We start from the raw sequence: 24,859 nt of genomic DNA, 5'->3' as shown, positions 1-24,859 counted from the left end.
TTGTTGTTGTTAATTTGCAAGAGCTGTGAAAGAGCGACACGGGAACAAATCATCTCGCTGCCATGTACCTCATGTGTGCGTGGGTATGTGATCAATAAAGTCGACTTGAATTGAATAAATAGATCTGGACATCGCGTTTACGTTATTTTAGTTTTGTTTGATGTCGTTACATTACTTCGCGCCCCCTCTTCCCCTTCTTCCCCGTTAATCTGCTGCTCTCAATCGCTGTCCCTACTGTGGTAAACTATGACAAACTTTCTTGGTTATTTTATTTTACCAGGTAAGACCCACTGAGCTAAAACTTTGTTTTTTTATTTCAGAAGCGACCTGGCACACAAATGATAGCTCAACGAAGATGGCTTGTTGTGTGGAAATGTCTACCAGTTGCCAAATACTCTTAACGCATGTTTCTAAATGTGGAGATAAATCCACGCGAACCATGCGGAGAACATGCAAACTCCATATGTGCAAACCCATCACCCTACTACCCTGCCTGGTGGAAGGGTGATGAACCCAACATGTTCTTAATTGATCTTCGTTTGGAGGAGTTCTCTTCTAGTTTCGTTATACTGTGTTACGTTTGTTTTTGGGGGGGGGGGTTTGTTTACGAGTAACATTTTTTTAAAACAGTCACATCGCCCACAACGCGTTCGTCCAGAACACACCGGCACGAGACCACGTGTTGTACAATGGGCATTGTCCAGCACATGGCCTATTGTATATATTGTTCCTTGTGTGGTCTGGCCACAGCGTCATTCACGAACGCGTCGAGGTTTATTTTTATTTTCCATTTGCAAGAGTGAACTGCGTCGCCAACATCATGAAAACGATCACGTTTAAAAAAAGAAAAGTACACCTCATTAAGCCACACGTGGTGCTATTATTGACACGGAAAGTGTTGAGGTTTTGCATTGGCCATGCTTGTGAGCCTCTCTGCCAACTCAGTAGAGGCATCAGCAACCTCACGATTGGGTTCTTGAGCGAGACGACACCAAAATGGGCTCGACGTTGCTGATGGACCCGGCAGCTTGCGGTCATATCACAAGGCAAAGGCGCGGCCCTGCAATTGCGTGATCGTGCCACTCCTGGTGAAAGGGGCCTCCACTGGAGGGCGTTCTCGAGATGCGGCATTTAGGTGTGAGCTAGACGTCTTGGAAGTTGGTGGGAGTACCCACACTTTACCTCATCATACGCGACCTGCCGATCGAGCAGACCGTGGTGGTGGTGGTGGTTGTGGTGGCGGTGAATCCATTCACACTGCTGCCGTGTGCACAGAGGCGCCCGGGGTGGATTTGAGAAACTCGACCTCATTGTTTCAATTGCCGCGCCGGGGAATAGAATTTAACCGGCGACCTCTGGACCGCAAGTCCAGCAGTGCGCTGCTGACCACTACACCGCTGTGGTAGCATCCGTTTAGACAAACAAATGAGGTTTTTTTTGTTTTTACAAATATTTAATTCAAAGTAATTTCCTGTAAATGTCGGATTTTATTCTTTAAAAACAGCAACAATGAAAACCTCCGAGCGCAGGAAATCCTCGGGGAAGCCTCCAGGCTGTCTGGCCAATCCCACGCATGGCAATTCCCACAGTGTGACAACACCCCCTTGGGCAGCTATGTCACGGAGTCTTCCACACGCACTCACGCACCCCCACCAAATAAAACCGAGAATGTCGAGTCACTGGCGCCCACCTCCTCTTCGCAGCCCTGCTCAGCTGGTAATGGAAATTCCACATTCCTATTCCAGGGGGGGTAGGACAACCGCTGACTTAAAACATTCGTGACTGCAGGAATTCATATTCTTGGTTCTTTCCGTAAAGTCACGTAGATAGAAAATAAAAGTTTAATAAAATAAAATTTTGATTAAATTAAATTTTATATTAAATTAAAATGAATTTTATTTCATTTTTATTTTCCATCTACGTGACTTTACCGAAATAACCAAGAATAGGACAACGGCTGTTGGCCACAACAAAGTGGTCCTTGTTGTATCCACCCCAGTGGGATGATGGGGCCGAGTCGATCCCCAAACCGGCATTGAACCTTCCCGATTGCGATCCACATCATCATCATCACCATCGTCGTCGTCATGACCAACATTCACGATGATCGAGCTCGGTTCGGCGGGTTCACAGCGCAGTGCGTTCATCACTTCGCCAGCTCCTCCTCCTCCTCTCATTTCAAGATAAGGCTCCAAAGCTTGATGCGGATTCTCTGCAGAGTTTGTGTGTGTGTGTGGTTTTTTTTTGGCCGCGCACTGGATGGAAGAATTGTCGGGGGCAGCCGCCTCCAAACCTCACACCCACCGGAGCCCCCACTCACTCCCAGTGCGGAGTGATGACTGGCTGAGACCGGCACAGACAAAACCCAACAACAGCGGAGAGAGAGAGGGGGGGGGTAGAGGAGGCACCACCAGAGAACAACACAAAACTACAAAAAAACTCCCCCAAAAGCCCCTTTGTATAAAAATAGGTTTAACCCTTTCTGGCAATAAAACAGTTGTGTTAAGATGTTGAAACACCCAACTGAAACCTTGTTTTTGCAAGGTAATGTCTGCATTCACCACAGATACTTGTGGTGAACTTGCAAACACAACAAAAACATGCTCTGGTAGTATATGATGATGCATTGTCTTTGAAACTGATTGGTCCACACCAGAGACAGCTTTCTTGAGAGCCTAGTCTCACTAACAGTGTTAGACCAGAGGACAACGCCAAAAGGCGAACAGCACAAAGACAATGCCACTATCAGGAGGTGAGCAGCTGACATCATTGGACCTCCATAGCCAGTATCAAAATATAAGAAAAGGTTTAACCCCTTCTGGTAAAAAAAATAAAGTTGTGTTAAGATGTTAAAACACCAAACTGAAACCTTTACACAAGGAGTCGTGTCTGCATTAACCACAGATACTTGTGGTGAACTTGCAAGTAGCCGCTTTGTGTTGGCAGGGCGCCTCCCTGCCCAGAGGCCCGCGTGTGCGGTGGTTTCAGGGACAAAAACAGAGATTGGGAACGGAGCGGAGCGTCCGCTTATGGATCATTTTAATTTTTAAAAAATCATAACGAAACCTCGTGATCAGTGTGCGTTGTGCACTGCATCGTTTGTTTGTTTTTTTACACGCTTTTATTTAACTCGCTCTGTCTGTCTGTTGTTGTATCCTCAAATCTTGTAACTCAATTTGTACCCACTTTCCAAGGTGGTATCGACTGCAAACTTGGTATACTTATGTCATACTGATGACAATACTGTATTCTATCATTAACAAACATTTCTTTAAACATTATTTTGTGTATGTTATGTTTCGGCTTGGGTATAATTGTCCACGCTCAACTCACGTTGGCTGTAATTGGCCACGGCCCCTTACTTTGTGGCAAGCTTCGGGGCCACTTCCTGGAGTCGTGGAGTTCTTCCATTACTAGTACATTTAATTAAAGCGTGTTTTTAAAATATTACTTATTGCGTGTCGTCGAATTTGGACCCATATCTTCACGGGAGTAATATTTGGCAGTTCGCCAACAATTACTGTCAGCGAGCCTGACTGCTGATGACATATTCAACGTTGAAACCGGTTTAGAGTTTTTGGTTGTGTTGAACGAACGCTGACGTCTACACGTGCCATCGTTCACACGTGCCACCAGCCACACGGTCACACGTGCCCAGGCCACACAGTTACACGCGCCACCAGCCACACGGTCACACGTGCCCAGGCCACACAGTTACACGTGCCATCGTTCACACGTGCCATCAGCCACACGTCTACACGTGCCATCAGCCACACGTCTACACGTGCCATCAGCCACACGGTTACACGTGCCACCAGCCACACGGTCACACGTGCCACCAGCCACACGGTCACACGTGCCCAGGCCACACGGTTACACGTGCCATCAGCCATACGTCTACACGTGCCATCAGCCATACGTCTACACGTGCCATCAGCCACACGGTTACACGTGCCATCGTTCACACGTCTACACGTGCCATCGTTCACACGTCTACACGTGCCATCATGTGCCATCAGCCACACGGTTACACGTGCCACCGGCCACACGGTTGACCACACCACCCCCTTGTGTGCCGGCCTTAAGAGGTGCTCGCTGACATCACTTGCCCAAATAGCATGAGCACTTTAGTTTCAATTCGTGTTTTTTAAAGGATACATGGGGCGGATTTTGGTCTCTGTTTTGTATTCTAAGGGAACGAGAGGAGTGGTGGGTGGAGGTGGTGAAGATGTTGATGGTGGAGATGATGGTGGTGGTAATGGGTGTTATGATGGTGGTGACGGTGTTGATGGTGGTGGCAATGGGTGTTATGATGGTGGTGACGACGATGATGGTGGTGGTAATGGTGTTATGATGGTGTTGACGGTGGTGGTGATGATGGGTGTTGATGGTGATGTTGACAGTGGGGGTGACGGTGGTGGCGATGTTGACAGTGGGGGTGACGGCGTTGATGGTCATGGTGTTGATGGTGGTGGTGACGGTGGTGATGATGGTGACGGTGACAGTGTTGATGGTGGTAATTGTGGTGGTGATGGTGTTTGCGATAACGATGGAGATTGGTGTAGTGACGAGACGTGCAGGCCCTTTGACCATACTGGGTGGAGGAGGAAAGAGGATGCAGCACCGGTCTCCTATACCCCCCGCCACTGATGTTAGCCGTGGCACGGGAATCGTGACTGGGTCACCGGCGGAGTTTTAAGTGGAATTCGGCTTGCCGAACAAATGCTGCCGGTTGTATTGGTAATTAAATCGCTTTCGTGCCGAGGTGCTATCAGCACAAAGACAAAGATCCCCCGTATAGCCTTAACAGCAAGTGGTGATGTTTACACACCGCACCGGGTACTCGTTTGAGGCTGAGTCGACCTAGGGGAGGCCCAGGACCGGTTCAGATAATCGTCACTGGTGTTGGCCGTGAGCGGGAATCGAACTTGGTTCGCCGGGTTCATAGCGCAGCGCGCTAACCGCTACACTACCGCTCCCCACACACAAACACAACCAACACGCACTCACACAAACACACAACCAACACGCACTCACACACACACAACCAACACGGCCCACACGCTCAGTTACACCACCAGCAGCGCAGGAGGGTTCTGGCTAATCGATAAAAAATAAAATTTGCATTTTAAAAAATGTGTCCCTCCATCGGCCTAGACTTACGTCAACGATCGGCATTGGTTTAGTTCGAAAAACTGGACCGGTTTTAACACCGTGGGGCCGCATCAGCCGAGTCTGTACGGACGTGGAACTTCTTTCGCACCGTGCGTAGCCCACCGTGCTAATCCGAAGTGCAGGCATGCATGCAACACACTGCCGGGTCACTGGATGTTATTGGCACGAGCACTCTCTCTGGCTAACATGCACCTTAAAGGTCAGGAAGCAACATGCAAGCGTATTTCTTTTTTTGACAATAACCAACTGACAGCGAATTAAATAAAAGTTGTCACGTGGGCAAATATGGCAATTGCTTAGCTTTTGGAACCAACCAGATTCTTGAAAAGCCACACCTCTGACAATTTTGCTCCGACGTTTCGCTCGAGATTACAACAAACATCACCGGGAGTTAACAAAAGCTGTTCTCGCGAGACTGCAAGCACAATTTTACGTTGGGATTGTATGGGACACTGCTGTGGAGAAATGTTAACTCCCTCGCCTGGTGTGCAGGTGGGTACAATCCCGACCCCGACGCCTGTATATTTGGAGTTTGCCGCGTTCTCCCCGTAGACACGTCGATTTTTCTCCAGGTCCTTCGTTTTCCCCTCCACATTTTAGAAACAGGAATATTTGGCTGCTGCAAATGTCCACATGAGCCACTTTGTTGAGACATCACGTGGCCAGGTCGCTTCTGAAAGCGAGCTATATAGCTCAGGGGGCCTTGCCTCGTAAAACAAAGTTTAGTTTAAATAGTTAAAGTTTAAAACTACGTTAATAAATAGCTCGTGCACAGGTGTTGGGTGGATTTTGACATCGCAGGGAGGTAGCAGTGGATTGGGGAAGCTTTCATCCAGCAGTGGATTGACCACGGCCGACGACGGTGATCTGGGCTCCGTAAGTTACCGCATCCGTTGACGCGTGATGCGAGGGTATTCATCGCGCTCCTCCACGCGGCTGAACGCACCGCGAGGCAGTGAAGGAACCCGAACCAGCAGCAGCAGCACGCGCAAGGTTTTAAGTGTCACAATTTTATTACAGTATAAAGCGCAAAGTGTTCTCATGTTTTTCTTTTTAAAATAGAAATCTCATCAAAAGTCAAACTTAATTCATCTATACAACACTTACTCTCGCTTGTACGTTACGCTTAAGAGCTTGTGACCGAATACAAATTCAACAGGAACTTTTTTCGCTCTGCTAAAACCTACCCCCCCGCCGCGTTAGGCAGTCTTCGTGTTGTTACAATTTTTTTAAGGCTCGAGAGCTTCTCTTGTTTGCCGAGTGCCAACGCTCAAATTCTGCCAATCGTTCCTCCTGGCTAAAAGGTGCATCCCTGCAATGTCTTCGCTCGCCGAAACAGACGCCTTGGAAGAGGTGGGAGAGCCCACACTTTACCCCACCTGCCGATGGACCGCCGCCAACCGATGTATACCGCCGGGCGGACAGCGGCGGTGGGGGAAAAGGCGATTTGAGAAACTTTGCCCACATTGCTTCGACTGCCACGCCAGGAGATGAAACCGGGAGGCCGCCCCCCCCCCCCCAGCCACCCACCCCCCGCCGGAAGACGGAACCGTCTCACCGTGAACGGCAGCGTCTCCTTTTCATGTCACTTCTTTAAAATAAATGCACGTATCATTTTCTCGTCTCGTTAAACAGCTTTCTCGGTGATTATTTGTGACGCGGTGCCACGACAGACACTTGACAGAGAAAACACCAAAAGTAGCTGCCAAAACAACAATAATAATGATGATGCAAATCTTTTTCACCGACTCTCTTTCAACAACGAAAACAAACGTCTGCCCCGGGGACTCTGCCAACATTTGGAAACAGCGAATGTAACGGCGACGACGTGTACTCGCAGACTCGAGAGTTTCTGATCAATCTACGAAGATCGACGACAGGGCCTAAAGTTTGTGCCGAAATAGAAACGGTGACACCGAACTGACGAATGTCGCCGGTGGTGAGAGCCCATGACCTGCGGCCAGACCCGCGAGACTTTCCCGACTGCAGACGTCGGCTCGCGTGCCGGGGGGCTGCCGGGTTGCGTGGTTACTTTGCACGACCGCGAGTGGCAGCGGTGGCGATCGTCCGGCGGTGGACCGACCACGGCCGATGCCGACGATGATGACATTCAACGAGAGTTAACGATGCTCAAAACGTCGTGAGGGAGACCTGGGAGCGAGGTGACTGTAGATCTTACGAATTGCATTGTGGGGGTGGATTTTTGACATCCGAGTCGACGGGGGGGCGGCCGTAACGTGGCACTCGCCGAGGTGCTACGGAAGAAACGAGGCGGCCGAGCAATGCTCGTCGTCAGGACTTGGCGCGCCATAAACAATCGTCGCGGAAATTCACACTGCGGCACAAACTTTCATTCTGCCCTCACGGAACCCTCGTCGACCAGAGTTCCCTCAACAACAAACAACAACAAAACACTAAACGTGTAAAATTGTCAGAAATCTCCCCGTCCCTTTCAAATGTACTTTTATGACAAATCCTTTATTTCCCAACCCCGACCCCCCCCCCCCCCCCCCCAACAAAAGACAAATGCCTCTAGGCTACCGGCTCGCACGAGCCGTCTACCAAAAACAAACAAATCTACAGTGCGGTGCGGCGCGCGCGCGGCGCGGCCGGCGAGCAACGGCGGTGGTAGCGGCGGCGGCGGCTAGCTGTAAACCGCCATGACGTTCACAAAGTGCTCCGCCCCGCGCAGGTGCACCGGCCTCTGCTGGTGCGACGCGGACCCCGCCGACGCCGCCGCCGCCGCCGCCGCCGCCACCTCCTCCTTGCACTTGGTGGGCGGGTGACCGCCGCGGGCCGCCTGCCGCGTAGAAGCCGCCACTCCCGCTCCGGAGCTGCCGCCGACACCGCCGCCGCCCGCGCCGGCCGCCCGCGTCGAGCCGGCCGATTTTGCCGACGCCGCGCACCGAGCCTGCGTGCCGGGCACGCCCTTCGCCCCGCGAGCCTTCGTCGGGCCCTTGTACGGCGGCGCCGACGTCCCTTCCGACGGGGCGCCGGCGGTCGTGGCGGCGCGGCCGTCGTAGAGGACGCAGATGGAGCCGTCCTCGCCGATGCGGTAGGAGACCTCGTAGGGGTCGACCCAGAGCGTGAGCTCCCGCGGCAGCAGCCGGAAGAGGCTGGGGGCGCTCAGGCCGATGGAGAGCGCCGCGCGGCTCACCAGCGGGTCCATCTTGTGGTTGATGCGGATGCAGCGGTAGGCCGAGCCCTTGCACGGCCGCTCGGGGAACCAGTGCTGCTGGTAGTGCTCTGAAAGGGGAGGGTGCACACATCGCCACGGACGCTTGGACAGGGATCGCACAAGTCCACGGAGCCCCTCCGGTTGTGTGTCTCGTTGTGGTCCTGTCGGTCTACGTGGCTATAACTGTGCAGGACACTGCCTGTATCAACCATTATCCTGCAGAGCGCCGTTCGGGAAAAGGTCACCTTAAGGCGTTTTACAGAAGTTAATTCATGAAAAAGAAACTGCAAATAGATGTATTTGTTTGTCTATCTTAATGCATGGCTGTCCCAGATTTTAAGATTCAAAATAAATATCTGAACATGTGGACGAGATACAAAATATCGGACAATCTGAAGCAGCCCATTAGTTTTGTATTATTCTGAAGGTGTGTGACACCACAGGAGATGACATTACGTACTGTCATTTCCACGCTGTTCACGGACATGGATAAACCTGAAACTCATCCCCATTCTAGAGATGTGTGTAAAAGTCAGATAGGTGAACATTGATAGAACATAATAGTAATAATTACACCGTGATCAAAATCGGTCACGCATGTGGAAAAACGCTCAAGTGTGCTGGACAAGTGGGCGAATGTACGCTGGCCAGTTGAACAACACAGGCTCATCCAAGCTTCCAAGTTAATTCTGTTGCGACCGTGCGGTGAGAACTCAAAAGAGGCCAGGATGCGAAGTGTCACTTTGAAAGAAGTGACTCTGGTCAACCAAGATGACAAAAAGCAAAACAAAAAATAAAGATAAAAAATTAATCAACCAGAAAATCAGAAATAACACATTCCTGCGGAGGGAGCTGGTAGGAATGTTGGGTTGCTCGGTCAATGGCCAAGGTCAATGACACCACGTGGTGTATTCCGCAAATATGCCCGACTGTGAGGGCGGGCACAAGCCGACGTGAGTAGGTTAAACGTTGAGTTTTATAAGGGCACCACGGGGTGACCAGCCCCTCCCCACCCAACCCCACCCTCCCCACCCAACCCCACCCTCCCCACCCAGCCCCACCCTCCCCACCCAGCCCCACCCTCCCCACCCAGCCCCACCCTCCCCACCCAGCCCCACCCTCCCCACCCAGCCCCACCCTCCCCACCCAGCCCCACCCTCCCCACCCAGCCCCACCCTCCCCACCCAGCCCCACCCTCCCCACCCAGCCCCACCCTCCCCACCCAGCCCCACCCTCCCCACCCAGCCCCACCCTCCCCACCCAGCCCCACCCTCCCCACCCAGCCCCACCCTCCCCACCCAGCCCCACCCTCCCCACCCAGCCCCACCCTCCCCACCCAGCCCCACCCTCCCCACCCAGCCCCACCCTCCCCACCCAGCCCCACCCTCCCCACCCAGCCCCACCCTCCCCACCCAGCCCCACCCTCCCCACCCAGCCCCACCCTCCCCACCCAGCCCCACCCTCCCCACCCAGCCCCACCCTCCCCACCCAGCCCCACCCTCCCCACCCAGCCCCACCCTCCCCACCCAGCCCCACCCTCCCCACCCAGCCCCACCCTCCCCACCCAGCCCCACCCTCCCCACCCAGCCCCACCCTCCCCACCCAGCCCCACCCTCCCCACCCAGCCCCACCCTCCCCACCCAGCCCCACCCTCCCCACCCAGCCCCACCCTCCCCACCCAGCCCCACCCTCCCCACCCAGCCCCACCCTCCCCACCCAGCCCCACCCTCCCCACCCAGCCCCACCCTCCCCACCCAGCCCCACCCTCCCCACCCAGCCCCACCCTCCCCACCCAGCCCCACCCTCCCCACCCAGCCCCACCCTCCCCACCCAGCCCCACCCTCCCCACCCAGCCCCACCCTCCCCACCCAGCCCCACCCTCCCCACCCAGCCCCACCCTCCCCACCCAGCCCCACCCTCCCCACCCAGCCCCACCCTCCCCACCCAGCCCCACCCTCCCCACCCAGCCCCACCCTCCCCACCCAGCCCCACCCTCCCCACCCAGCCCCACCCTCCCCACCCAGCCCCACCCTCCCCACCCAGCCCCACCCTCCCCACCCAGCCCCACCCTCCCCACCCAGCCCCACCCTCCCCACCCAGCCCCACCCTCCCCACCCAGCCCCACCCTCCCCACCCAGCCCCACCCTCCCCACCCAGCCCCACCCTCCCCACCCAGCCCCACCCTCCCCACCCAGCCCCACCCTCCCCACCCAGCCCCACCCTCCCCACCCAGCCCCACCCTCCCCACCCAGCCCCACCCTCCCCACCCAGCCCCACCCTCCCCACCCAGCCCCACCCTCCCCACCCAGCCCCACCCTCCCCACCCAGCCCCACCCTCCCCACCCAGCCCCACCCTCCCCACCCAGCCCCACCCTCCCCACCCAGCCCCACCCTCCCCACCCAGCCCCACCCTCCCCACCCAGCCCCACCCTCCCCACCCAGCCCCACCCTCCCCACCCAGCCCCACCCTCCCCACCCAGCCCCACCCTCCCCACCCAGCCCCACCCTCCCCACCCAGCCCCACCCTCCCCACCCAGCCCCACCCTCCCCACCCAGCCCCACCCTCCCCACCCAGCCCCACCCTCCCCACCCAGCCCCACCCTCCCCACCCAGCCCCACCCTCCCCACCCAGCCCCACCCTCCCCACCCAGCCCCACCCTCCCCACCCAGCCCCACCCTCCCCACCCAGCCCCACCCTCCCCACCCAGCCCCACCCTCCCCACCCAGCCCCACCCTCCCCACCCAGCCCCACCCAGCCCCACCCAGCCCCACCCTCCCCACCCAGCCCCTTCCCACCCTCCCCCCCCAGCCCCTTCCCACCCTCCCCACCCAGCTCTTCCCCAGCCCCTCCCCACCCTCCCCACCCAGCCCCACCCCACCCCTCCCATTTTATCCGGGTGACCGGATACACGTGGACAGACATCCACAGACATACACAATTAATCCCCTGCCTCCTGTGAATTAATCCCGGTTGGGCTTCCAGTCCACTACGTTTCCTACCAGTAAAAAAAACTATCACAGGAGCAATCTACAACACTGCAAACATAAATCAATGCTATGTAAAAGCTAAATGTAAAAATTCCCTGCAGCGCAAGTCGGCTTGGCCAGATTATTTTTAGACCGGTCACAGAAGGTTAAGTTACAGAAACATTAAACATTCAACAGATATAGGGTGATTCCAGTGCTAACATGTAAACAGACAAAGATATGTGTCAAACAACCGCAGTCGTGACCAAGTTGGGCCTGGGAACATCAAATGGCGGTTGCGCCGTTCCATCCACATGCACTGGACTGGGTGTGGGCGGGTAATCGGTCAGGGCGGATATAACACAGTTGGATATGCGACGTTCTTCTGTACTGCCAAATGTTGTCTTCCGTGGAATTTTTGGGCCAAAAGTTGTTCACCAACGCCCGGGCAGAACGCCAAGCCGCCACCGCCAAGCCGCCACCACCGCCGCCACCACCACCGCAGCTGCCATGGTGCATGCAGGCTGTTTTGGCACCGTGTCAATCTCACCTGACATCTGCTCATTATTATTATTATTACTCTTGCACGTTTTTACAACGGAAAGCCCCGCTAAGTCTCTGTCTCTCTTTCTAGGAGGGTCCTGCCGAGGTTTCATGTCAGGGGGCGATGATTGCTGCTGTGTTTTGCAGAGATGTGGGTTCGATCCCGACCCTGATGCCTGCGTATTACGAGTTTGCATGTTCTCCCCGTGGTCGTGTGGACTTTTCTTCACATGTAGAATCAAACATGCGTTTTAGACGATTTGGCTGCTATAAATTTCCACGTGATAAGCCAATTCGTTGAGCTATCATTTGTGATGGCCAGGTCGCTTCTGAAAAAGAGCTATGTAGCTCATTGAGCCTTACCTGGTAAAATAAAATAAAAAGTTTACAAAGGATTCTGTAACCAATTGAGACAGCCGTTTTAATTGCATGAACAACACAACTCACATTCTCCACAACGATACTAATGATTATGCCGTGTTGCACAGCTTTGTATCACCAACTAGGACCCATATCAAACAGAGGGTCCTCGCCGATAAACATCTGTTCACCAGCATTAGTTCAAGCGGGCCTGACTACTGATGAGACACTGAATGTCAAAGCCGATTGAGAATTTGCACGTGTTGAACCTGTGCGTCTGAAATGATGCACCCCTATGTTATTAATTACTTATTCATTACAATATTTCACCTGCAGCCTCCCTTGAGATGGAACACCCCATATGCACGTGCCGATGGACACGTGCGTAACACACAGGCAACGGCACCACGTGAACACGCATTGCAAACCTCTACGACGCTGATGTGAATAATTATCACTCATGAAAGCGAGAGAGCACGGTGAGGTGTAGTGTCACGCTGCCTATTCAATACCACCGAGATTCATGAGGTCAGAAACCCGGTGAACCAGTTCACTTTATTCCTTCATCAGGGTCAAGTTGACGTTGTGTAAACCAGGTAACAACACGAGAGGCCAGGACGAGTCGTCACCTGCCTCTAGGTGTACCTAACCACCTGCCCGGTTTTCACACACAGACAGTCTGCATCTGCATACGGGCGGCAGGGATTGAATTTGGCCTGGATCTGTTAACGGTATTGCTGTGTTGAAACTCTACGAGAGTGATTAGGCCTCGGCGGACTTGGGAAATATGTCCGGGTTTGGTCTGTCATCTTACATATAGAGAGGACTGCAGAGCTTTGGAAAATGTTGGCGCCGGCACACCGCCACGCTGCTGCCTCTCGGCTCGTCTGTGGGCTGTTCGGCGGTTGCGCGATGCAAGTTCGCACGAACGAGGACGCTGCCGTTTTATAAAAAATAATACAAATAAAAACCGCGCCACGCGGCGGCATTAACAAGATGGCGACCCAGGGTGGGTCACCAGCGTGACCTCAAGCAATCAACTAAAAGCAGCGTGCACCAATGGAGTGAGCATAAATCGCGTCAGAAGCAACTGCGTTACAGCGAGAAATAAAATAAAAATACCGGCCACGAGCATAAATCAGGGCTGAAGAAAATACATTTCCTGTAACACGTGTTGGACTAATTGCCCTTAGAACTTAGAGCGTTCAAAGTGCGACGAGTTTATGGACGTAGAATGTGTGTACACGTGTCAGTGCGTGTTTTGCTATGTGTCCATCAGCACCCCTAACAAGGGGTCACATCGAGGGAATTCCCGGTGAGATATTGCAAAAAACAAAACGGGTTACAGGCGCGTGGGGCATGAAGGGAAAATCGACCAGGAGAGCCAAAGAGCCGTCCCACTGAGCTGCACCAGGTGTTCTGCACGACGCACCTGGGTGACCCCACTCATCACGCTGACATTTACTGCTTGCTTACAGTGAGCGTGGAGGCTGTGCGTGCCTGTAATGATCCAGCACTGTGGAGGCAAGGGTTGGTGCACCAAGCAGAGTTGCGTGAAAACTCCCAAACTCGCCGAGCTCTGGGGTTGTGGCCGAGAGATGGGCGGCACAAGGAGCCGACTCGTCAATCCCTGCGTGTGGATCAATGTTATCCGCTCACATGCGTGGAGGGTTTTCCCTGGCTTCTGCGGTGTAAAGACTCGACTCGAAGCAGGCGGCCAAATATGGTTACGCGGGACGCTACTGAAAAAAGTATTTGAGATGCATATTCTTAGCTCTTTCGGTAAAGTCACGTTGAAGGGAAATAATAAAATAATAATAATATATATTAAACAATACAAATTCTCACGACGTTTCGACCATAACACAAACGGTCGTCATCAAGTGTGTCCGTTTGCATACATTTATTTATTTTTAAACGGTGTATTTATTTATTTATAAGAGATGCCGCGACTCTGGGGTAATACCAATCGCATTTACACTGACCTCTGCTGCTGTAACTTCTTCTAATGCGAAACGAATTCTTTTCAAAACTAGCTTAGCTCTTATCTCAGAAAAAATCAGACTTATACGCACCGAACTAGATCACTTAGACAAGACACTCTACAAATCACACTTATCATTGACGGCAACAATGTCCACATCGGATTGGGAACATGTAGACAATATGACTGCCTCTTCAGCTGCTACTATTTCGACCAAATGTAAGGACAACCTGATTTCCAAATTTAACCTCCTCTTCAACAAAAGACCGGACCCACACACCAAAAAGTTAGACGTTAACAAAGTCGAAATTAATCGCAGTAACAGTTCTATTTCCGATGGTCTAAAATCCGTTTTAGCTAAAGGTCTAAACTTTGCAGTCACACCTAAACACATACCAGTTAATGATATAATTGCCCAAGTAGACGTTGCTCTCAGGGGCCTGGGTCACATCGCTGCAGACGTAGCAAGATCTGAAATCGCTGCAACCCTCAAAAACGCTAAGATGCCAGCTAGCAACCTCAGCAAAGATGAGCGTTTTGAATTATATAAATTAAAAAAAGAGGGATAATATTGTAGTCCTCTCAGCTGACAAGGGCAATGCTACTGTCATCATGGATAAAATAGAATACAACAACAAAATTAAAGAATTACTCGACGATGGTAGTTATACAAAAATAAATAGAAATCCCACCAACAGCCTCGTCACACAAACCAACAAAATAATTTCTGATTCAACCGCATTAATTGATCAATCTAAACAGTTTTCGTTGAAACCTTCTGCTGCCAGGCCACCAAGATTATACGGCTTACCAAAAATACATAAAGTAGATACACCCCTTCGTCCCATCGTCTCTACTATCAACTCCCCCACCTACAAACTGGCTCGTTTTTTGTCTGAAATCCTGCGTCCTTTCACTGGAAAAACCACCTCTGCGGTACAAAATTCTACTCACCCGGTATCGACAATTAAGGATATTTCCCTGTCCCCAGACGACCTGCTTGTCAGTTTTGATGTAGTTTCCTTATTCACCAATGTTCCTGTACCTGACACCATCGCAATCATTGAAGACTTGGTTCATCAAGGACTAAACACTGAGGTACCCCCCCTGGTGAGACACTGTTTAACCAATACATACTTCACTTGGAATGGAACTTTCTACAAACAAACTGAGGGCACCCCAATGGGCTCCCCCCTATCTCCGGTTATAGCTAACATTTTCATGGAGAAATTTGAGACTGACGCCATCCAGACTGCCACTCTGCGCCAAACCTTATGGAAGAGGTACGTGGATGACACTTTTGTCATCTGGCCACATGGCCGGCCTGCTCTAGACCAATTCTTCGACCACATCAATTCCATACACCCAGCCATCAGATTTACCATGGAAGTCGAAAAAGATGGCAAGCTACCTTTTTTGGATGTCCTAATTAAAAAGAGACCTGATGGTTCAATGAGCCACTCTGTCTACAGGAAAGCTACCCATACGGATGCTTATCTGAAACCGGATTCCCACCACCATCCATCACAGAAGAACTCTCTCATCAAGACTCTGTATCATAGAGCCCAATGCATATCCGACCAGGAACACATAGGCAGTGAACTCAAGCACGTACACCAAGCTCTTAAGGCTAATGGTTACTCCGACTATACAATCCGCAAAGCTATCACTCAAACCATGAAGAAGGACCCTCTTGAGGAGCCTTTCAAAACCATCACTTTACCCTACATTGCAGGGATCACAAAAAAAATCTCCAAAATCTTGAATAAACACAAGATCCAGGTCCGTTTCAACACAATACATAAAATCCGTGATCTGATTCCGTCTGTAAAAGATGTGATTCCGGACATACAGTACCCTGGTGTCTACAAACTAAGTTGCCTCTGTGGTAGTAGTTACATTGGAGAAACCAAATGCCATGTCTTGGACCGCATTCGTGAACACAAAGCAAACCTTAAACACGGTAGGACCAACACCTCGGCCGTGGCAGATCATTGTTATAATTCAGTAGGCTCACATGACATTGACTTTTCCAAGACAGAGGTTCTTTGTAAGCCATCTGGCTACCATGAGAGATTCGTTCATGAGGCTATCCACATATACAAGCACAGAGACAATTTCAACCGAGAAGATGGATTCTGGCTTAGCAATCATTGGAAAGATTTGATAAATCATTTCAGGTCTTAATTGATTGTTCACGCTTACGGTGGCTTTCAGACAGCATGCATTCATTTTTCGTCTCCCCCCTCCTCTTTTCAGAACATAGATGGACTAGTCCTTCTAAACTGCCAAATCGCTGCGCGTGGCGCCGACGTTTTTTTAAAATTGTAAATAAATAAATAAACCTTTCAAAAAAATTTATGCAAACCGACACACCTGATGACGACCGTTTGTGTTATGGTCGAAACGTCGTGAGAATTTGTATTGTTATATATATTTTATTATTTTATTGTTTCCCTTCAACGTGACTTTACCGAAAGAGCTAAGAATATGAATTACTGCAGTCACGAAAGCTTTAAATCAAAATTCATTTGAGATGCGGCGAGGCCTTCGTGGATAAATAAACTACGGTCGAGTCTCACGAGGGATGAGGGCCCGTGGCGGAGGTGAACGACGGAGCTACAACCGGAGGAGTGAACGCGCCTGAGGGCACCTCAAACACGGAGATGGAGTGATTAAATTAGTTCACGCATAAGTACTACTCGACGGATTGCTGCATCGTGGGACTGTAAGATATAGCGAGCCCTGCAGCAGTGGATAGGCCTTGCCTGATGATGATATTCGTGGTATCAGTCAATGTCTCAAATGTCTGACTCATGCTATGATGCCAAAATCTGGGTTTTTATTCTGCAGGACCACTGGATTGTGGTGGACACGAACAAGTGGTGTTGTCCACCCTTCCTCCCACTCGCCCATCTATCATCCTTTCCTTGTCCACCCTCCTAGGCATTCTTCTCCAGTCCCATCCCTCTACACAATCGGTATCACCAACCCCACCTGCACAGCCCATACCACCTGTACTATAACACTGCCTGCAACACCAACACTACCAATACAACCCACACCACTCACACCGCCCACACTACCCACACCCCCAGAGCGTACGTACCTGCCAGCAGCGACTCCAGTGATGTAATGAAGGTCGCAACCTGTGAGTGGGAGCAGCCAGCTGACCTGAGCAAACCCGCGATGAACTCCACCGCACTGCCAATCTCGGACTTCATCTGCACACGCGGGCACGTACACAACACGCTTGTCAACACACAGACACGTATACTCATGTCGATCACAGGCACGTATACGCACTCATGTCGAACACAGGCACGTATACGCACTCATGTCGAACACAGGCACGTATACGCACTCATGTGAACACGCACTCGTGTAGTGAAGAGGTTAGCACATTGCACGACAAACCCGGCGACCTGAGATTCATTCCCATTCATGTTGCTACCGAGTAGCTATTAAGGCCACCACAGCGCACAAGAGGTGGTGTGGCCAGAACCGCGCCCGGCCGCTTTTGTCTCCCCAGCGGCGATGTTTATACACTACAGCCCGAGTCGACCTAGGGGAGTCCCAGAACCGGCTCAGATAATCGTCACTGGTGTTGGCCGTGAGTGGGAATCGAACTCGGGTCGCCGGGTTCGCAGCGCAGCCTGCTGTACTGCTACAATGTGCACGCGCACGCCGATACACAAAGACACATTCATACACAAATACGCCACTGTACCGACACACAAAGACCCCTACCAGCTGCCAGTGCCCGCAGCCATAGGTCAAGTGCTGTTGGGGAGGGGGTGAAGCCGGGGGGGGCAGGGCTGTGTCTCTCTCTTCTGAGATGGGTGGGTGGTGGGCCTAAGCGTGGGTACCTTCACGTCCCCTCCTCCTCCTCCCCACACACCCCCCTCCCTTTTCTTTGTGCGAGTGCAGTCACATATTTGCAAAGATATAATAAAGACAGCTGACTAGGGGCACTTAAAGAGGTGCATTGCAGAACTATTGTCCTGCACTATAGACCGGTGGTGGTGATAACACCACCATACAACACCACACACCACAATAAATACACAACACCACCACATTCCACAACATTACACCAGAGCACCACCACCACACATTACTACACACCATAACACAACCCCAGAACACCACCACACACAATCACACCACAACTCCACAATAAATACAGCATAACACCACTACATACCTCAACATTACACCATAGCACCACCACGCAACACCAACACACACAATTACACCAACGCACCCCATAAAACCACAACACGCAATGACACCATCACACATCACAACCCCAATACGTACGACACCACCACAAAACATAACACGACCACACCACGCAACACAACATAATTCAATGACATACAATAACACCACTGTACACCATTACACCACTATAAAACCATAACACGGCAATTTGCTTAAGCAAACCTAGACTCTGCTGATTAGACATTGAATGTCGAACCGGTTCAGTTTGCTCGTGTTTAACAAATGCTGAAATGATGCCCTTCCAAAATGCCGTGATTGATGGGATGTGTAAAAAATATATATTCTTACGTGGAGGGGCAGATATGTGAAGGAGACGGAGTTTGCTGATTTATGGTCTTCCTCAAATGCTCCACGAAGCGACTGATTATTTTGTGTTATGCATTTCATAGACCAAGTCGCTGCTATAGACCATGACATGACAATCGACTGTCACATCTGCAGATCATGTCAATGCTATAGACCATGACACTGTAATAGACCTTAACACTACTAGAGACCATGACACTGCTGTAGACCATGTGACTACTGTAGACCATAACACTACTAGAGACCATGACACTGTTATAGACCTTAATAACACTACTAGAGACCATGTCACTGTTATAGACCTTAACACTACTAGAGACCATGACACTGTAATAGACCTTAACACTACTAGAGACCATGACACTGTTATAGAACTTAACACTACTAGAGACCATGACACTGCTGTAGACCTTAACACTACCAGAGACCATGACACTATTATAGACCATGTCACTGTTATAGACCTTAACACTACTAGAGACCATGACACTGTTATATACCTTAACACTACTAGAGACCATGACACTGTTATAGACCATAACACTGCTATAGACCATGTCACTGTTATAGACCTTAACACTACTAGAGACCATGACACTGTTATAGACCATAACACTACTAGAGACCATGTCACTGTTATAGACCTTAACACTACTAGAGACCATGTCACTGTTATAGACCTTAACACTACTAGAGACCATGTCACTGTTATAGACCTTAACACTACTAGAGACCATGTCACTGTTATAGACCTTAACACTACTAGAGACCATGACACTGTTATAGACCATAACACTGCTATAGACCATGTCACTGTTATAGACCTTAACACTACTAGAGACCATGACACTGTTATAGACCATAACACTACTAGAGACCATGTCACTGTTATAGACCTTAACACTACTAGAGACCATGTCACTGTTATAGACCTTAACACTACTAGAGACCATGTCACTGTTATAGACCTTAACACTACTAGAGACCATATCACTGTTATAGACCTTAACACTACTATAGACCATGACACTGCTATAGACCTTAACACTACTAGAGACCATGACACTTATAGACCTTAACACTACTAGAGATCATGACACTGTTATAGACCATAACACTACTAGAGACCATATCACTGTTATAGACCATAACACTGCTATAGACCATGTCACTGTTATAGACCTTAACACTACTAGAGACCATGACACTGATATAGACCATAACACTACTAGAGACCATGACACTGCTATAGACCTTAACACTGCTATAGACCATGTCACTGTTATAGACCTTAACACTACTAGAGATCATGACACTGTTATAGACCATAACACTACTAGAGACCATATCACTGTTATAGACCTTAACACTACTAGAGACCATGATACTGTTATAGACCTTAACACTGCTATAGACCATGTCACTGTTATAGACCATAACACTACTAGAGACCATGACACTGTTATAGACCTTAACACTACTAGAGACCATGTCACTGTTATAGACCATGACACTGTTATAGACCATAACACTACTACAGACCATGTCACTGTTATAGACCTTAACACTAATAGAGACCATGACACTGGTATAGACCATAACACTACTAGAGACCATGTCACTGTTATAGACCATAACACTACTAGAGACCATGTCACTGTTATAGACCATAACACTGCTATAGACCATAACACTGTTATAGACCTTAACACTGCTATAGACCATATCACTGTTATAGACCTTAACACTACTAGAGACCATGTCACTGTTATAGACCTTAACACTACTAGAGACCATGACACTGTTATAGACCTTAACACTGCTATAGACCATGTCACTGTTATAGACCTTAACACTACTAGAGACCATGTCACTGTTATAGACCTTAACACTACTAGAGACCATGTCACTGTTATAGACCTTAACACTACTAGAGACCATGACACTGTTATAGACCTTAACACTACTAGAGACCATGACACTGTTATAGACCTTAACACTGCTATAGACCATGTCACTGTTATAGACCTTAACACTACTAGAGACCATGACACTGTTATAGACCTTAACACTACTAGAGACCATGACACTACTATAGACCTTAACACTGCTATAGACCATGTCACTGTTATAGACCTTAACACTACTAGAGACCATGTCACTGTTATAGACCTTAACACTACTAGAGACCATGACACTGTTATAGACCATGACACTGTTATAGACCATAACACTACTAGAGACCATGACACTGTTATAGACCTTAACACTACTAGAGACCATGTCACTGTTATAGACCATGACACTGTTACAGACCATAACACTACTAGAGACCATGTCACTGTTATAGACCATAACACTACTAGAGACCATGTCACTGTTATAGACCATAACACTACTAGAGACCATGTCACTGTTATAGACCTTAACACTACTAGAGACCATGACACTGTTATAGACCATAACACTACTAGAGACCATGTCACTGTTATAGACCATAACACTACTAGAGACCATGACACTGTTATAGACCTTAACACTACTAGAGACCATGACACTGTTATAGACCTTAACACTACTAGAGACCATGTCACTGTTATAGACCTTAACACTGCTATAGACCATGTCACTGTTATAGACCTTAACACTACTAGAGACCATGACACTGTTATAGACCATAACACTACTAGAGACCATGTCACTGTTATAGACCTTAACACTGCTATAGACCATGTCACTGTTATAGACCTTAACACTGCTATAGACCATGACACTGTTATAGACCATAACACTACTAGAGACCATGACACTGTTATAGACCTTAACACTGCTATAGACCATGTCACTGTTATAGACCTTAACACTACTAGAGATCATGACACTGTTATAGACCATAACACTACTAGAGACCATATCACTGTTATAGACCTTAACACTACTAGAGACCATGATACTGTTATAGACCTTAACACTGCTATAGACCATGTCACTGTTATAGACCATAACACTACTAGAGACCATGACACTGTTATAGACCTTAACACTACTAGAGACCATGTCACTGTTATAGACCATGACACTGTTATAGACCATAACACTACTACAGACCATGTCACTGTTATAGACCTTAACACTAATAGAGACCATGACACTGGTATAGACCATAACACTACTAGAGACCATGTCACTGTTATAGACCATAACACTACTAGAGACCATGTCACTGTTATAGACCATAACACTGCTATAGACCATAACACTGTTATAGACCTTAACACTGCTATAGACCATATCACTGTTATAGACCTTAACACTACTAGAGACCATGTCACTGTTATAGACCTTAACACTACTAGAGACCATGACACTGTTATAGACCTTAACACTGCTATAGACCATGTCACTGTTATAGACCTTAACACTACTAGAGACCATGTCACTGTTATAGACCTTAACACTACTAGAGACCATGTCACTGTTATAGACCTTAACACTACTAGAGACCATGACACTGTTATAGACCTTAACACTACTAGAGACCATGACACTGTTATAGACCTTAACACTGCTATAGACCATGTCACTGTTATAGACCTTAACACTACTAGAGACCATGACACTGTTATAGACCTTAACACTACTAGAGACCATGACACTGCTATAGACCTTAACACTGCTATAGACCATGTCACTGTTATAGACCTTAACACTACTAGAGACCATGTCACTGTTATAGACCTTAACACTACTAGAGACCATGACACTGTTATAGACCATGACACTGTTATAGACCATAACACTACTAGAGACCATGACACTGTTATAGACCTTAACACTACTAGAGACCATGTCACTGTTATAGACCATGACACTGTTACAGACCATAACACTACTAGAGACCATGTCACTGTTATAGACCATAACACTACTAGAGACCATGTCACTGTTATAGACCATAACACTACTAGAGACCATGTCACTGTTATAGACCTTAACACTACTAGAGACCATGACACTGTTATAGACCATAACACTACTAGAGACCATGTCACTGTTATAGACCATAACACTACTAGAGACCATGACACTGTTATAGACCTTAACACTACTAGAGACCATGACACTGTTATAGACCTTAACACTACTAGAGACCATGTCACTGTTATAGACCTTAACACTGCTATAGACCATGTCACTGTTATAGACCTTAACACTACTAGAGACCATGACACTGTTATAGACCATAACACTACTAGAGACCATGTCACTGTTATAGACCTTAACACTGCTATAGACCATGTCACTGTTATAGACCTTAACACTGCTATAGACCATGACACTGTTATAGACCATAACACTACTAGAGACCATGACACTGTTATAGACCATAACACTACTAGAGACCATGTCACTGTTATAGACCATAACACTGCTAGAGACCATGTCACTGTTATAGACCTTAACACTGCTATAGACAATGTCACTGTTATAGACCATAACACTGCTATAGACCATGTCACTGTTATAGACCATAACACTGCTATAGCCCATAACACTACTAGAGACCATGACACTGTTATAGACCTTAACACTGCTATAGACCATGTCACTGTTATAGACCATAACACTACTAGAGATCATGACACTGTTATAGACCTTAACACTGCTATAGACCATGACACTGTTATAGACCATAACACTACTAGAGACCATGTCACTGTTATAGACCTTAACACTACTAGAGACCATGACACTGTTATAGACCTTAACACTACTAGAGACCATGACACTGTTATAGACCTTAACACTGTTATAGACCATGTCACTGGTATAGACCATATCACTGTTATAGACCATGTCACTGGTATAGACCTTAACACTGTTATAGACCATAACACTACAGACCATGTCACTGTTATAGACCATAACACTGCTATAGACCATGTCACTGTTATAGACCATAACACTGCTATAGACCATAACACTACTAGAGACCATGACACTGTTATAGACCTTAACACTGCTATAGACCATGTCACTGTTATAGACCATAACACTACTAGAGACCATATCACTGTTATAGACCTTAACACTACTAGAGACCATGTCACTGTTATAGACCATAACACTACTAGAGACCATGTCACTGTTATAGACCTTAACACTACTAGAGACCATGACACTGTTATAGACCATAACACTACTAGAAACCATGTCACTGTTATAGACCATAACACTACTAGAGACCATGACACTGTTATAGACCTTAACACTACTAGAGACCATGACACTGTTATAGACCTTAACACTACTAGAGACCATGTCACTGTTATAGACCTTAACACTGCTATAGACCATGTCACTGTTATAGACCTTAACACTACTAGAGACCATGACACTGTTATAGACCATAATACTACTAGAGACCATGACACTGTTATAGACCATAACACTACTAGAGACCATGACACTGTTATAGACCTTAACACTACTAGAGACCATGACACTGTTATAGACCTTAACACTACTAGAGACCATGTCACTGTTATAGACCTTAACACTGCTATAGACCATGTCACTGTTATAGACCTTAACACTGCTATAGACCATAACACTACTAGAGACCATGACACTGTTATAGACCTTAACACTGCTATAGACCATGTCACTGTTATAGACCATAACACTACTAGAGACCATATCACTGTTATAGACCTTAACACTACTAGAGACCATGTCACTGTTATAGACCATAACACTACTAGAGACCATGTCACTGTTATAGACCTTAACACTACTAGAGACCATGACACTGTTATAGACCATAACACTACTAGAAACCATGTCACTGTTATAGACCATAACACTACTAGAGACCATGACACTGTTATAGACCTTAACACTACTAGAGACCATGACACTGTTATAGACCTTAACACTACTAGAGACCATGTCACTGTTATAGACCTTAACACTGCTATAGACCATGTCACTGTTATAGACCTTAACACTACTAGAGACCATGACACTGTTATAGACCATAATACTACTAGAGACCA

At 48.7% G+C, this 24,859-nt stretch overlaps 1 protein-coding gene across 2 annotated transcripts in view; it reads right to left on the bottom strand.

Moving 5' to 3' along the window:
- Positions 1-6,169: 6,169 nt before the first annotated feature.
- LOC116952350 (protein BTG1-like) overlaps positions 6,170-24,859 on the bottom strand; it is a 31,319-nt gene continuing 12,629 nt past the window's right edge. For both annotated transcript variants that reach the window (XM_032971626.2, XM_076074236.1), the window contains 2 exons: positions 17,317-17,431; positions 6,170-8,421 (listed from right to left, as the gene is read on the bottom strand). In XM_032971626.2, coding sequence (XP_032827517.2) covers positions 7,820-8,421; positions 17,317-17,431 — 717 coding nt within the window. In that variant the 3' untranslated portion in view covers positions 6,170-7,819. The remainder of the gene's footprint in view (positions 8,422-17,316; positions 17,432-24,859) is intronic.

Source organism: Petromyzon marinus, chromosome 46 (genome assembly GCF_048934315.1).
Source record: "Petromyzon marinus isolate PM22_M1 ecotype Great Lakes invasive population chromosome 46, UKy_Petmar_22M1.pri1.0, whole genome shotgun sequence".
NCBI classification, from domain to species: Eukaryota; Metazoa; Chordata; class Hyperoartia; order Petromyzontiformes; family Petromyzontidae; genus Petromyzon; species Petromyzon marinus.
Note: the sequence above shows the minus strand (reverse complement) of the source record. Positions and strands in the feature narration are given on the sequence as shown.